The sequence below is a fragment of the Capricornis sumatraensis genome, chromosome 16, assembly GCF_032405125.1.
Source record: "Capricornis sumatraensis isolate serow.1 chromosome 16, serow.2, whole genome shotgun sequence".
Taxonomy (NCBI): Eukaryota; Metazoa; Chordata; class Mammalia; order Artiodactyla; family Bovidae; genus Capricornis; species Capricornis sumatraensis.
Genome location: NC_091084.1, coordinates 41,240,113 through 41,254,775, shown reverse-complemented (window position 1 = coordinate 41,254,775; position 14,663 = coordinate 41,240,113). Strand labels below are relative to the sequence as shown.

Below are 14,663 nucleotides of genomic sequence, written 5' to 3'. Positions count from 1 at the left end.
TTGGAGAAGGCAGTGGCAACCCACTCCAGTACTCTTGCCTGGAAAATCCCATGGACGGAGGAGCCTGGTAGGCGTCAGTCCATGGGGTCGTGAAGAGTCAGACACGACTGAGCATCACTTTTACTTTTCACTTTCAGGCATTGGAGAAGGAAATGGCAGCCCACTCCAGTGTTCTTGCCTGGAGAATCCCGGGGACAGCAGAGCCTGGTGGGCTGCCGTCTATGGGGTCGCACAGAGTCGGACATGACTGAACCGACTTAGTAGCAGCAGCAGCTGGAGGGCCTAGGCGAGCAGTGAAGCCATTGAAATGCTTTAAGCAAGGGGGTGTCCTGCCTCTGAGCACAGTGAGGACAGGACAAGGCTGGAGCAGGGAAGTGGCTGGACCCTCCTATCCAAGGGCCAGGCAGCAGCTCTGGGGTGTTGGAAGGAGAGGGGCTTATGCCCAGGGTGGATCCTGAGTTGCTTGTTTGGGGTTGGGAGGATAGTGTGGGACCTGGATGCTGGTCTGATTTAGGTGGGGTCCTGTGTGGTAAGCACCTCCCGCCCCCAGCAGCCTTACCCTGGGAACTTTGCATCCTTGTGCCACTACTGTATCCATAAGGCTTAGGGACTGAAGCCCGAATTCCTGGACACATCTTTGCAGGGGCTGGGATGGGGTTACCAGCGTCAGACAGGGAGGGGTTCTGAACCAGGCTGCAAAGAGGAGTAAATGGGAAGGACACGATCTTTTCTATTCCCTGGATACTCATTTGAAGACCTTTGTAATGATCTAGGCAAGGTAGGTTATCCAAGAGGCCAGAACTAGCCGGCGGAATATGAAGCGCCAGGATTTGTGCTTCAGAAAGGTCAGGAAAACCCCATTTAAAGCCCCTGTCTTTTCATCTCAAGGCGGAGCAGGGAAGGAGTAAGGGGGCTTCTTTAGAGCCTGTTCCCCTTTCAGGGTTCACAGGGACAGGGAGGAGACCCTGTATCCTGCCAGCAGGAGGTGGGCAGGGCAGCACCACCCGCCCCCCCCCCCCTTTGACGTCAGCAGCTTTTCAGAACTGATTTCTCTACCAGACGTACTTAAATTCAGGGACATTTTCTTTAAACATCTTAGCTCATTCCCAGCCATTTCAGGCATTGGCCCTGATGGCATTTCGTCTTGGCTTAATGTTTCCTGAAGACTTGCTTTCTATTGTTCCACGTTGTGTGCATTTAGGTAACTCACTTGGCTGGGACAAGTTGAGTGGTGTCCTCAGGGGCGGGTGTAGCTCCCAGAGCCCCACTGCTCTCCCCCGCTGAGTGACCTTGGCTGGTTTCTTCACCTCCCTCTGCCTCAATCTTCTCCTTGGTCAAATGTGGAAACAGTAGTATTAATACTTACCTCAGAGTTATCGTAGGGTCTACATGGTGCAGTAAGAACAGTGCCCGATGCCAAGTACACGCTCAGTCAGCGTTCACTGTTGTTATTGCCTGACCCAGTGGGAGAAATGAAAAATATAATTACCTTCTTCCTCTTAAGGCCGTGTCCAAGAATCTACGTTTAGTAATTTTAAAGGCATTGTTTTTCACAGAAAATACCTCCCGGCATATTTCCTCATGTGTTGCAGTTGAGTTGACCAGGCAGCTGAAGGATGGGATGGTGAGCTCAGCATTGCTCCCTGTAATTGGGAGTCATGATTGAGCTCCTCATCTCCCTCAGCCGCTGTGAGACTTTCAACTGTATCTACTTGAAAGTGACCTGTCTGGGTTTTTTTTTCTTATGGGCCCCACTGCAGGTTTCTGGAAGAACTTGACTGCCTGAAAGGAAGCGACAAAACATGAAAATCGCTTTGAGGTGACCAACAAGTCCAGCAGCCCCTTGCTTCTCCCAAGGTGGATCTGAAGTTTAAGAACCGTAACTTCAGGTAACAATCCTGTCCTACCCACCCCCACCTCGATACACTATCATTGCAGCTCCGACGGTCGTTCTTCATTTAGGAAGTGTGGTTTCTCCCCAAATCCCTGAAACCTGGAATACTCCACCTCATGCAAATGTCTGGCTGTTCAGAAAGAGCGGTGGGGGTGGAGGTGGCATCCCAGGTCTGACATGTGGCCCAGATGGTCACCGAGACCCTAAGTGTAGGGCTCTGCTCACAGCTGACCTGCTTCTCTTAATGTCAGTAGTACTGGTAATAATAACAGCAACGGCAGCCACAGCAGGGCCTTTAGTGTGATTAAATGATGTATTCTTCAAAGAGTATTTTATAATCAGACTAACCAGGAAATGTCTGAAAACAGAAAGTACAAAGAGGGAAAGAAATTGTTCTATCAGATATTAAAATGTATTTTACAGCCATAGTCATCAACAATGTGGTGCCAGAATGGAAATAAGCCGGTCAAAGGAACAGAATAGAAAGTTCAGACTAAAAAATGAGTCAAGGAAAGTGGCATTTCTAGTGACTGGTAACAGGATATTGTAGACCTCGTAAGTAGTGTTGGAATAACTGTATTCTTTGGAGGGAAATTAGAAATTCCCAACCTTAAGGAGTGCACCAAAAATAATTTCCAAGTGGATTAAAACTGAATTTTTAAAGTTACAAAATTGTTAGCAAAGAGGATATTTTTATTGTTTAGGGGTGAGAAAAGAGTTTTTAAAACCTGCCACTTTTAGTATCACATGCAAACACCATAAGCAAAGATAAAAGAAAAAAAGGGGAGAAAATTATTTACAGCATCTATGATCAGCAAAGATTAATATTCCTAACATACAGATTTATTTATTTTTCAATATGCATTTATTGAGTGCTTACTATGTGCTGAAACGTGATCTGGGCACTAAGGGTACAGGCAGTAAACCAAAGTGTGTACTCTTCTGATGCTTATGATCTAATGGAGAGGACAGCTGGTAAATTAGGTTATTGCTGGCCAGATGTGGATAAGGGCAATGGAAAAAAAATTAAGCAGGACTGAGGTGGTTAGAAAGAGTTGTGGGGGTGTGTATTATATGGTTATCCTGGCAAACTTCACCGATAAAGGGACATTTGAACAGAAATATGAAGGAAAAAGGGGAGAAGTGGTTGAATTTTGAATTTTTTGGACTGTTTAGCTAATAGGATTTGCTGATGGATTAGATGCAGGTCATGAAAAAAAAGGAGTCAGGGGTGACTTCTAGGTTTGGGGCCTAAGCAGCAAGCAGGATTGAAGTACCACTTACTGACCTGGGCATGACCAAGAGGCTGGGCTTGCGGGCAGCCAGGGATTGGTTATGGATTTTTCATATTTTTCTGTTGTATGTTCAAGGGGAGATGTCAAGGTGATGCTTTGGAACTCAGGAACGGGTCTGGGCTGGAGATGTAAATATGAGAGTTGTCATAGTGTAGGTAGTTATTTAAAACAGTGAAACTAGGCAGATCTTCCAGGGAGGGAGTGTAGGCAGAGAGGGGTCCAAGAGCATCCATGGGTCGCTCACCTAGAGGTGAGGGAGATGAGAGGAAACAGCTGTAGAGACGAAAGAGGAGTGACCACTGAAGTAGGAGAACGGTGAAGCTGAGAGCCAGGAGAGAGAGGTCAGCTCTATCAGATGTGTTGATAGGCCCCTCCCCAAGGGAGGGGATGGAGAACTGGCTGTTGGATTTAGCAGTGAGGAGGTCATTAATGAACCCAGCAGGGGCTGATATATTGGAATGATGGGGACAAAAGCCTGATTTGAGTTTATTTGTCGTGAGGAAGAGAAAAGCAATTGAAAGCAAAATAATAGGGCAGTAACTGGAAGGAAATCTAGTTCAAAAGAGTTTGTTCCCCGCCCAACCCCCCAAGATGAGTGTTGTTGCAATGTGTTCGTGTTCTTATGGAAGCGATAATGCGGAATGTGGATGATGCAGGGTTGGGGTGGATGGTCCACACGCATGAGAGAGGAGGGCGCAGCTTGCTTTGGGGTGGGGTCTGAGCCAGTAGTGTCTAGGTTGCTGGCAGAAGCGGTCACTGGCTTCTTTTCTCAGTGGCGTAGAAAGCGGACTTATCGGCCAAGGGTGAAAATCGAGATGTTGGAGATTGGAGGAGGAAAGCGCAAGTGTGGTCACAGAGCAGGGGAGTCAGGGATTGCTGTGTGCTTTTCTCCACCAGGCTCAGGTGCCCAGGTGAGTGTGAGTTAGGAGACCCATCGATGCTAACGGCAGTATGGTAGGAAAACAGGACACGAGTGGGCACCAGGGGTAACCAATAAACACCTATAGGGACTTCCCTGGTGGTCCAGTGGTTAAGACTTTGCTTTCTGAGGCAGGTTCAATCCCTGGTTGGGGGGCTAAGATCATACATGCCTCATGGCCAAAACCAGAACATAAACAGCAGAAGCAGTATTGTAACAAATTCAACAAAGACTTAAAAAAAAAAAGGTCCACATCAAAGAAAGACATGCCTATAAACAGAAACACCATCCATAATAATTTTAAGATACAAGTAAAAATAGTGAGGTTTTGTTTTTTCATTCAGATTGACAAGAGCTTTTATTGGGGATAAAAGGTATTGTGCTCTTCTGGAGCACAGTGTTTCTGTATTTAACAAAACATGCAATGTGTGTCCCCTTTAGGCCCATCAGTCCTCCTTCTAGAAGTTTATACTAAGAGATAATAGCTCGGATGCACGGAGCTACATGCACAGTGTTCACTCTAGCAACGATGGTGAGAGTGACCACGAGGGCTCCAGTCACTAATCTGTGGACACAGTGGAAACAGAAGCTCACCCTTGCCTTTCACTTTGCAGATGAGGAAACTCAGGCCCAGAGAGAGGGAGTGACAGCCCCAGCCACGTCGCCTGGAGCTCAGACCCCAACGGTGGGCAGTGCACGGCCCCCTTCACCTGGGTTTGGAGTTGGAGTCTCTTGCAAGGTACTTGCCAGTCTCTCTTTTGAGCTGACTTGCTTTGCACTTTAAGATATGAATTCTCAAAATGCTTTGCAAAGGTTTGCCATGCTTTTACTTCATTACGCAAGGTTTTCCTTGCAGTGGAATCCCAAGTACAAAAGGACAGGCAGAGAAGACTAGACAGACTTTGCCTGGACCAGTGATGGGGAGGGACTGCTCTTTTGAATCCCAAGTGGGACTTAGAGGCTGAGAAAGGATATTTTATTCTTTCCTACAACTTTGATAAAAGCTGTAATAAAAATACAGAGATAACAAGTAGATCATATTTATTTCATTGATTAGATTTGATTGAAAGAAAATTAAGTTAGCACTGTGAGAACATCTGGGACATTTGATCACCTCCGTGGGTGGAACATGGGTTGTGCCTACTAGAGCCTTGGGCTCTGGTTTAGTTCTTCATGCCCTGGCGCAGGGATCTAAGAGAAGCCACCTAATTTCTCTGAGCTTTGTGTCTTTGTCAGAAAAAACAAGCAGATGAGCCTAAATTACCTATAATAACTCCTAGAGTAAATATGATGCTCCTTCTGGCGGTGCCTTCTCCTCGTCCCAGCTGGCTGTGTGAGAGAGATGTCGGCACTGTCATGAAGTCCCTGTCCTTCCACAGTGCCACCTTAGAAAAGCTCGTGGAAATAATTGTGCCTCTGTCTCCTTGTACCTATTTCAGACCTCCAATGGCGGACCAGAGAATGGACATTTCTTCAACAATCAGTGACTTCATGTCCCCAGGTGCCACCGACCTCCTCTCCAGCCCTCTGGGCACCGGTGGCGTGGATTGCAACCGGAAACGCAAGGGCAGCTCCACAGACTACCAGTAAGGCCTTTGGGCTTGTTTCCCTCTGGCTAAACTTGGTGGCAGCTTACGGGCATGAACGTCCAGGGGCCCTACTGTTCCTTCTGGAAGAAGGGATCCTGTCTATGAAAAGGGATTGGAATGAAAGATCTGACTTGACTTTTCCCTTTATCTTCCCTTGGATTGCAAGCAGGAGGGAGCCTCCCATGCAGCTGAGCCATTTACCCTCCTTTTGTGCGCCCCACCTAGGTCCCCAGATTTTTGAGGGAAAAAGAATAGCCTTAAAGCCAAGTTCCACCTCTTACCACTCTCTTCATTTTCCTTTGCTCCTTTGAGCAAGATGGCTAAGTCCATGGATCTAACCTCAGTGGTTCCAAAGAGCACTTTGCCTAAGGACCTCTCTAGAGGAGGACATCAGTGGGTTACTTAATGTTTGTAGAATGAGCAAGTAGAGGTCATCTCTGGAAACAGTATAGGAGCAGTGACATTGTCCTTGAAACGTTATTTGAATTAGTGTTCCTCTTACATTAAATAGCACCTTTTTTTTTTTTTTTAAAGACTCGATGGCTTTTCTTTGGAGTAAGTAAATTTTCACACTTACAGTCAACTCTTCTGCATCTGTACAGACATCTAGGGAATACGTCGGCACAGAACACCCAAAAGGCACACTTTGTTTTGTAGAGGCAACCGCCTGGAATCTTGCCCAAATGTCCATTGGAGAGTTTTCTTCTGTTTAATGAGAGAAAATCTCCAAGGAGTTGTGCCCCCTTACAGCAGAAGTCCTTTTCTGCTGCAGTTCACAGGTCAGATTGGGGGAGCATAGCGGCTGGAGGTCAGATGCCCACTAGGAGGTGCTATGAGTAATATGTAAGTGATCCCAGATGATTAAGAGAGCGGCTGCCCAGGGGATGGAGAATGGATGTGAGGACCAAGAGGGTGTTCTTCCATGGCGCTAACTCCACGACAGGGAAACCAGACGTTTTCTGTGGAGCTTTTGTCTGATGGAGCCCTTGACGTGTTCTAAGACCTCTGCTGTCTGGATCTGTGGTTTCCACCCTTGTCACCACTCCGGACTTCCAGGTTTCCCGCATGGACCCCAGTCTGCAAGGCTTCTGTAATTCATGGACACCCCGTGAATTAAGCACCTGTCATCCCTTTCCTAACAGCTTAATGTACCAAACTCCTACCCTAGGGCAGAGCTTCTTTTCACCTGAGATGATCGCCTGCCTCAGCGAGCAGACACGAGTCTAGACAGAAGGGAGAGGGACTTTTCATTTTCCCCTGTGGCCTGTAGACTTGCTTCTGAACTTCAGGACCAGGTAGAGAAAGTCTCCACCTATGAGGAGATGGAGGGCTCCTGGTTGGGAACCACTGTTCTGAGTGCCCGCGGCATACCTCAGTGCTCCTGAGAAAGTTGCTTTTGCTCTTGGTGATGATGACGTCTGTAGGGCCATGGTTGGAGAAGGGAGAGAGGCCCAGAGGGTAGGTAGTCTGTCCTGAGTGCTTTAGGGATTGGAGGAAGGTATCAGCTCACCTGTGGGATTTAGAATCCTTCCTCAGAGGATTTCAGTCTGTCTTCTACTGAACCCACAGTGTGCTGTGAAAACTGGATTCCGGAGTCCATGAAGGGAAGGCAGATCCTTCTGTGACCCCAGGACTCTCTGTGGTCCCCGACCCATGCCTCCATCTGTCCCAGTTCCCTGGGGCTCAGGGTTTCCCCTGAGCTGAGAAGCGGAGCACTGGGCAGCAATGGTGGGAGCTGGCTTGGGTTCTGCTCAGTGCTCCTCCGTGGGCACTTTGATGCTCCCTCCCCACCTTACCTACCACCAGGCATATATTCAGTATATATGCCCATGTACGTTTGATGCTTGATACATTTTACAAATGAATAAACTCCATTTATCCAAAGTGACGGGGGTTGGGGAAATGAGATATTATGGTTACTTGGATACTCTGGTTAACTAAGTTTCCATGAATGCCATGTATTCCCAATTTTCTCAAGCAATCAATATAGTAAAATGCACGAACACACAAACTTTATTGAAGTGGTATATATAACATTTGATAAACTGGAAAATGAGTCTGGTTTTATATTAGGTTCAAGTTGGTTTTACTTTTATACATCAGGAGTCAATGCTGTGGCTCTTTGAGCTTTCTAGTTGGTTGGGTTTCTAAATAAATGATGGCCTTCTGTATTATGGTGAGAAGTGATTTTGTATGTCTTAACAGTTATATTCTCTTTTGTTTTCTCAGAGAAAGCATGGACACAGACAAAGATGACCCTCATGGAAGGTACCATGAATTAGTCATTTGAACTTCAGCATCCTTAGAGTCATTTTCCTTGCATAATTAAATGTGTAGGTTCCACCCATCTCCTTGATTAGGGATAAGCAAGGAGGCTGTGAGCTTGTGGGCTCAGAACTGTCTCCCCTCTACACCCCACCCTGTAGCCCAAACTGTAGAGAATCTGCCTGTGATACAGGAGACCAGGGTTCAATCCCTGGGTCAGAAAGATCCTCTGGAGAAGGGAATGGCAATCCACTCCAGTATTCTTGCCTGGAGAATTTCATGGACAGAGAAACCTGGCAGGCTTCAGTTCGTGGGGTCACAAAAAGTCAGACACAACTGAGCGACTAACACACACACATGCCCCACTCTGTGTTGCTAACAGGCAGAGCCCTTGTGTGTCATGTAGAGAGGACAGGGATCAGGCAGGGAAGAAAAGGGACGTGTAACTCTGCTGTCAATCTCCAGGGGATTATGTTTCTTTTTATTTGTTTTCCAGGTTAGAATACACAGAGCACCAAGGAAGAATCAAAAATGCAAGGTGAGCTTGGACCTTCTTTCTGTATATAAGCCATCCTGGTTTGGTTGCTTAGTGTGCAGTCAAGGAGGCTCTGAATATCTGTTCCCTGTCTGTCGAACAGTCTTTGGTACTGTCGTGATCTTAGGGAATGGGAAGAGGGAGGGGGGCCCCGGCTTGATGTGGCCTCTGTCCCTCACTGCCTCCAGGCTGAGCTGCCTTCACTTTTTGCTGTCTACGCGTGTTTAATCTGAAGGGTACTCTGGAGGGAGCCAAAGATAAATCAAGGCTAAAGGTTTTCCCTGTCTTCAGCAGGCTCCTCCTTCCTGCCTTAGGGCCCTCTGGGGAGACCTGGCTCAGGGAGTCAGTTCCCCAGCCTTGCCTGGCCTCAAAAAGGGCCTTTATTGCTCTGCAAGGTGTGGCTGAAGGCCAGACCTGGGGAGGCCCTGCTCCCTCAAGTAGATTCTCTGACTACCCTCTTCCTGCCTCCAGCCATACTTGCTGACTCCCTTCCATGGGGGTCCTCCGCTCTCCTGCCATTAACCCCAGGGCCATCTGATGCTGTGTCCTGTCACAGAACTAGGGCTGTAGAATTCAAAGGACCTGAAACTGCTGGCTTTCCCCTCATGGACCAGCTTTGGCGAGAGATCGCACGATTGTGTTGCTATGGCAGTGGCACTGTTGACACGCCTCTTTGGGGGACAGTCACAAACAGCAGGTGCAAACCAGTCAGGAAAAGAGTATGTGCCGTGGGACGTGTCATGCTGCTCGGCGGGCAGCGACTCTTGGGGACAGATGTAGCATCTGCTGCGTCTGGGTGGGGTCACGGCTGATCCAAGGACCGCAGCATCAGTTACCTGGTGTCTCAGTCAGTCTGTCTCCCACAGACCACATGGCAGACTCCCCTCAGACCTCAGAGACAGCTCAGCCTGGGGCCCTCACTGATGTCTGTTCCTGGGTGCTTTGCCCTTCAAGTCCTCTATCTCCTTTCTTTCTTTCTCCCCCATCTTAAAATCCAACTTTATTGGGGCTGAGAAGAATAGAAATGAGAAATTAAAAGCGCAGTTGACTGTGAAAAGACAATTTTTGTAACATTTCTCAATTCTAAGGATAAGGTAAGCATTAAAAAAAAAAACTAATACCAACTTGGCAGTGAGCTGCACTTTTTTGGGTGACTTTAGTAGAAAAGCCCAGTTTGAAACATTCTTCAGATTCTGAATTTGCCTTGTCAGATGAATATTGAAAACAGTTATTTTCATCATTGTTTCCTTGATGCTCTGTTACATTTTACAGAAATCATTTTTCATATTGTTGTTCAGGGAAGCTCACAGTCAGATTGAAAAGAGGCGTCGGGATAAAATGAACAGTTTTATTGATGAACTGGCTTCTTTGGTACCAACGTGCAACGCGATGTCTAGGAAATTAGATAAACTTACTGTGCTGAGGATGGCTGTTCAGCACATGAAAACATTACGAGGTGAGATCCCGGCTTTATTGTTTTTTACGCCCTTGCTCACAAATGTTACCACCCTTACTTAGAATATCCCTGCCCCCCTAAGGCCAATGTTTATTACTTGCAAATATGCAACCTTGAGGAGTATACCAGTCATTTTCAGCAGCAGACATTATGCCAAATGACATCGGCATTAGCAAGCTTCTGTGGGTATCGAGATGCAGTTTTGCTCTTCTGCATCCCCAGAGGGTAGAGGCTGAGTGCCATGCATGTGTGTGTGTACGAACCCAGGTTACATACAGAGAGGCGCACATCCCATCTTGCATATACGTGGTGCTTGGACCTTGCCCATACAATGATAAACATCAGAAATGTAGCTGCCCTCCATGACACAGGAAACTCTGTTCCAGTTTTTAAGAGGAAAAATTCGTCCTGGTTCCTTTTGAAGAGTGAGTCACTGGTTGACGGCACTTGCTACATTTTATTGTTGAGTGAACACTGATGATATTTTCATCTTCCTGGAATTTTCCCAAACCAGATCAACTCTTTATAAGGGAGGCAGTGTTTTCCTTCTTTTCCGAGTGTGGGGAGGGTGAGAAAACAGAGGCAGAAACGTGGAAGTGACTTATCCAAACCACAGGAGAAATCTGAACTGTGGCAGGCATTTTAGGGAAGGCCGTCCCTGGAATTTTCCACAGCTAGACTTGGACTATTTGAGGAAATTGGAAAGTAGGCGCTCACTCAGATCTCTGACCTGCGTGGTAAAAAGAATTACGTCTTTTATATTTCTACAAAGCCACCAGAAATAAGAAGTAGCTGGTTTTGTCTTTTGACCTTGATTCAAAAATATAAGTGTTGTATCCTGGGCTTGGAGAATGGCATTTTAAAATTCATGTTAGGGAAGATAGAGATTAAATCATTACAACTAATTTCTGTTTCATTGGAAAGAAAAGAGTGGCAGAACTCAAGTGATCCTAAAATGCAGGGGTGTGATCAGTAATATGCACCTTGTTAGTTCATTTGAAAATCACAGACAGGTTCTGTTTCCCTCCTTCCTGGTGGTCTTTGGAATTGTCATGAGCTGTTTTGGTTTATTTCTTCACTGTGCTACTAACCGTTCTGCAGATTAGATTCCAAGTTGTTTACTGCTGGCATTCTTCTCTGAGTTATTCTCCCAAAAGATGCCAGATTGACAGCCTTTTAAACATAAGTCTTATGCCCTTTCAGTCCTGAGAGCTCGAGTTGCATTTACTGAAGTAATGCATTTCTCTGGGTTGCCAAGCTCATTTAACTCAACCCTGATGAAGAGGAACTCACAGCAAACGCCTTCCACAGTGTATTTACTCAGGGCCTGGCAGACTGGATGACTTCCCAAGAACATTTAGAGTGGTGATTTGAGCACCCGCTAGACAACCCATTTAATATAGATGTTGTGGGGAGGGAGCATCCCAGGAGTCTCGACCAGTTTGCTTCTAGAGCCTCCTTCTCTATTAGAAGCAGTTTCTAAACTTCTGTTAGTTCCTGAATTTTTGCTGTGGTGACAAAAACAAGCTTGCTAAGTCTCCTGTGGTCAACAGTGTTCACTTTTCGATGATATTCTCTTTGGCGTCAGAGGCTTCTGTCCAAAGCCAGAGCTCGCCTTATCTCCGCCAAGGAGAGAGAAGATAAAATGTAGCTCCCAGGGGGTAGGGGCAAGGCTGTGTCTGGAAGGCTTGAGGCAGTCAAGTGAAACGAGACATTATCTGAAAATAAAGTGTTCCAACTCTTTCTCTTTTTCTCCCCCGGAAGGTGCCACCAATCCATACACAGAGGCAAACTACAAGCCGACTTTTCTGTCAGATGATGAATTGAAACACCTTATTCTCAGGGTATGTTGCAATTACGGGATTGTTTTTACACAAGTGTGTGGGAATTTGATGTCTCAACACTGAACTTGTTTAGGCTCACTTCCTCTGTCAGGGTCTCCACCTTGTTCTTACTATTTGAACAGGCCTCACATCTCTTCCCCGGGACCCTCCTCTTCTACCCTCACTCAAACAAAAATGGAAGGTCTAGGGACTTTAAATCAGAAGAGCAGAATTTTGTTAAAAATAGGAGGTAATCAAGAATCCCCTTCCTGCATGTGAAGGTTTTAGAAAGGGACTGAAACTAATAACCATTGAGAATTTCTCTCATCCTCACTTGACCACTAGCACAGAAACAGCCACCTAAAACCTTTCTACTAAAATTCCATCAAAACAACAAAGCTTCCGAAGACGTCGCAGCCCTGGGGAGGAAGATGAGTGGAGGAGGCAGGTGCTTCCACCTGCCTGACGGTAGCACTCGCTCCTCTGGCTGGCCTCTGCAGGAAGGCAGCTGGGGTGGCGCCGTGGGAACCTGGCTTCTGTGCAGAATCAGATCTGCTCTGGGCCAAGCAAGATTTCACCTGGAAACTTAAGAGAGAGACACTAAATTCAGAGACATGTCCTCTTGCAAATAGTAGAAAGAAAACCAGAGAAACCTAACTTAAGGGAGGAATACCTGCCCCATCTCCCCCCAGCCAGGGCTGCCCTTGCATTTCTGAGCAAAAAGTTTGCAAGGCCCTAGCATAGAGGGTAGTCCCTCTGTTTTTCTCCATCTTCACTACCCATTTTCAGCTCACCCTGGCTTCAGGCCCCCTGTTAGTCTGGCCTCCCTGTTCATTCCAATAGTGTCTGCCCATCCCCTTGTGACATGCTGTATTAAATGCAAGGAACAGGATGTTATGAGTCAACAGAGCTTCATTTCTCGAGCATAGCCAGTCCTGGTTAGGCAGTGAGGGGCTGCTGTGGAGGTTCAGGGAGGTCAGCAGGAGCCAGGCCCTCTCTGTTTTCTTGCACCACCCTGCTGAGCCAGATTTTTCACCTTGGAGGGAGATGGCTATGCCAGGTTTCAGTAGCTCACCAGCCAGGAAGAGGGCAGGGGAGACTCCAGGCCAGCTGTCCTTTGTATCAGGAAAAGGCATGCCTTCCTGGAAGCACAGGAGTAGACTTCAGCTTATCTTGAAAATGTCACCTGGTCCCCCAGAGGTGCAAAGCAGGTTGCAGCACAGGTATCTAGATCTTCCAGCCTCCAGAGGAGAAGCAGGCACAAGAGGGGTCAGGAGCAGCAGATGGCACACGTTCTTTCCAGAGCCACATCCGTCTGCTGGATTTCCCTCCAGTGGTGGCTGATTTAAAGTCATGACCCGGTGTGGAACTGCAGCTGTGGTCTGGTTGGCCTGGGGTCGGGTGGGGCTGGTGCCTCCTTGCAGGAGAAGCCATCTCATTAGTGCCACATCTGGGACAGCTGTCACAGCACCCTCCCCGGCTCTCTTGTACATGAATTATTGTTAGGCAAGGGTTTTTACATCTTGTGTAGGTACAGTTGGTCTTTTTGAACTTCTTTGTCAATCTGTTTATTGGTTAGTCCCACATTCCAGCTTCTCACTAGCGATCCTTCAGAGCTTTGTGTGACTTGTAGATTGGATAGGCATAGCCTCTGTCTTCCATTTTCATTTGTTCACTGACTCAACAAACATTTTAGTACTTAATGGGTTTTGCATGGCACTGTCCTACGAACATCCGATCACTGATTAACACCTTAGGGTAGGGGCGAGGCTTCTCAGCAAGTTAGTGATGGTCATTTGGTTACCTCTCAAGGCAGACTCAGAGGACTCAGCGCTGCCCTCACCTTGCCATCCTTTTCATAAAAATGTCCCTGTTCTCAGGGAGGACATACTAGGATTAAGATATGAACTGTATCTGCAGCATCTCCAGAGAAGCCATCAGGGCTGGCTTCACAGGCGTGCAACCCTTGCAGCTACATAGGACCCGGTACTTGGTTTAATGCTCTGCTGCCGCCATCTTGAAGACTGTATTTTGAAAACAAGGGTCCCTGCATTTTCATTCTGTCCTGGACCCCACTAATTATGTAACTGGTCCTGATCACCATATTGGTAATTTGGTGTTTTTTAAAGAAATACATATATGCATGTACACATATAAAACAAGTTCCTTTTACAACAACAAGTGTTTAGTAATTGTTGCTGCTTTTCTAAATGATTCTCTATTAGATGCTCATACTTATCAGGGTCTGGAATAAGGGTTTTAATGCTGTTCAAGTGAAAGACTTCATCTTGGCCCTGCCTTTTCTGCTCCTCTCTCACATACAACGTCAGTGGTGATCTGTCTTCTCTCATGGAACTTTTCTCATTTCTCTGCCCCGTCTCAGTGGCTGGGAAGCACTGTCTAATTCCTTACCACTTCTGGATGCTGAGCCCCTGGGAATTAGCTTCAGGAGACAGCAGGGTCCACTCAGATGATGTCTGAACCGTTTGGCCGCAGGACCTGGACTTTCAGTCTCCCTTACCAGTGCAAATCTGACTAATTGCTTTCCTTAACAAGTGCTTTCAAAAATACCTTTAATGACTGGCATGTCAAGGAGCAGTGAGTTTGACCAGTTTATGGCGTCTGGAACCTGTACCTGCCGAGCTTTGAAAGTGAGGCAGCCCCTTGGGTTCCGTGTCACTCATTAACTTGGCACCGTTCTCCCTGAGGCCGAGCCTGCCTTCATTTCCCCAGCCCTGGGGGCTCCTGTTCTCACCCCTCTGCTCTCTGGCTGGCCCTCAGCCTGGCTCCTTCACCTGCTGGTGCTCATCTGCCCGACTGAAGCGGAGTCGGAATGTTTTGTGCCTCCGCTACACTGACCGTATTCACTGGCCTCTGGAACCTTCTC

The 14,663-nt window shown here is 47.1% G+C and overlaps 1 protein-coding gene across 2 annotated transcripts in view; it reads left to right on the top strand.

Annotated features, from left to right (window-relative positions):
• Positions 1 to 14,663, top strand: part of BMAL1 (basic helix-loop-helix ARNT like 1) — a 108,269-nt gene that overhangs the window by 70,835 nt on the left and 22,771 nt on the right. The window contains exons 3-10 of one of the 2 annotated variants that reach the window (XM_068988658.1): positions 1,761 to 1,889; positions 4,723 to 4,847; positions 5,548 to 5,694; positions 6,232 to 6,252; positions 7,927 to 7,965; positions 8,459 to 8,500; positions 9,796 to 9,953; positions 11,718 to 11,797. In XM_068988658.1, coding sequence (XP_068844759.1) covers positions 5,555 to 5,694; positions 6,232 to 6,252; positions 7,927 to 7,965; positions 8,459 to 8,500; positions 9,796 to 9,953; positions 11,718 to 11,797 — 480 coding nt within the window. In that variant the 5' untranslated portion in view covers positions 1,761 to 1,889; positions 4,723 to 4,847; positions 5,548 to 5,554. The remainder of the gene's footprint in view (positions 1 to 1,760; positions 1,890 to 4,722; positions 4,848 to 5,547; positions 5,695 to 6,231; positions 6,253 to 7,926; positions 7,966 to 8,458; positions 8,501 to 9,795; positions 9,954 to 11,717; positions 11,798 to 14,663) is intronic. The other variant, XM_068988657.1, reaches the window with a different exon arrangement.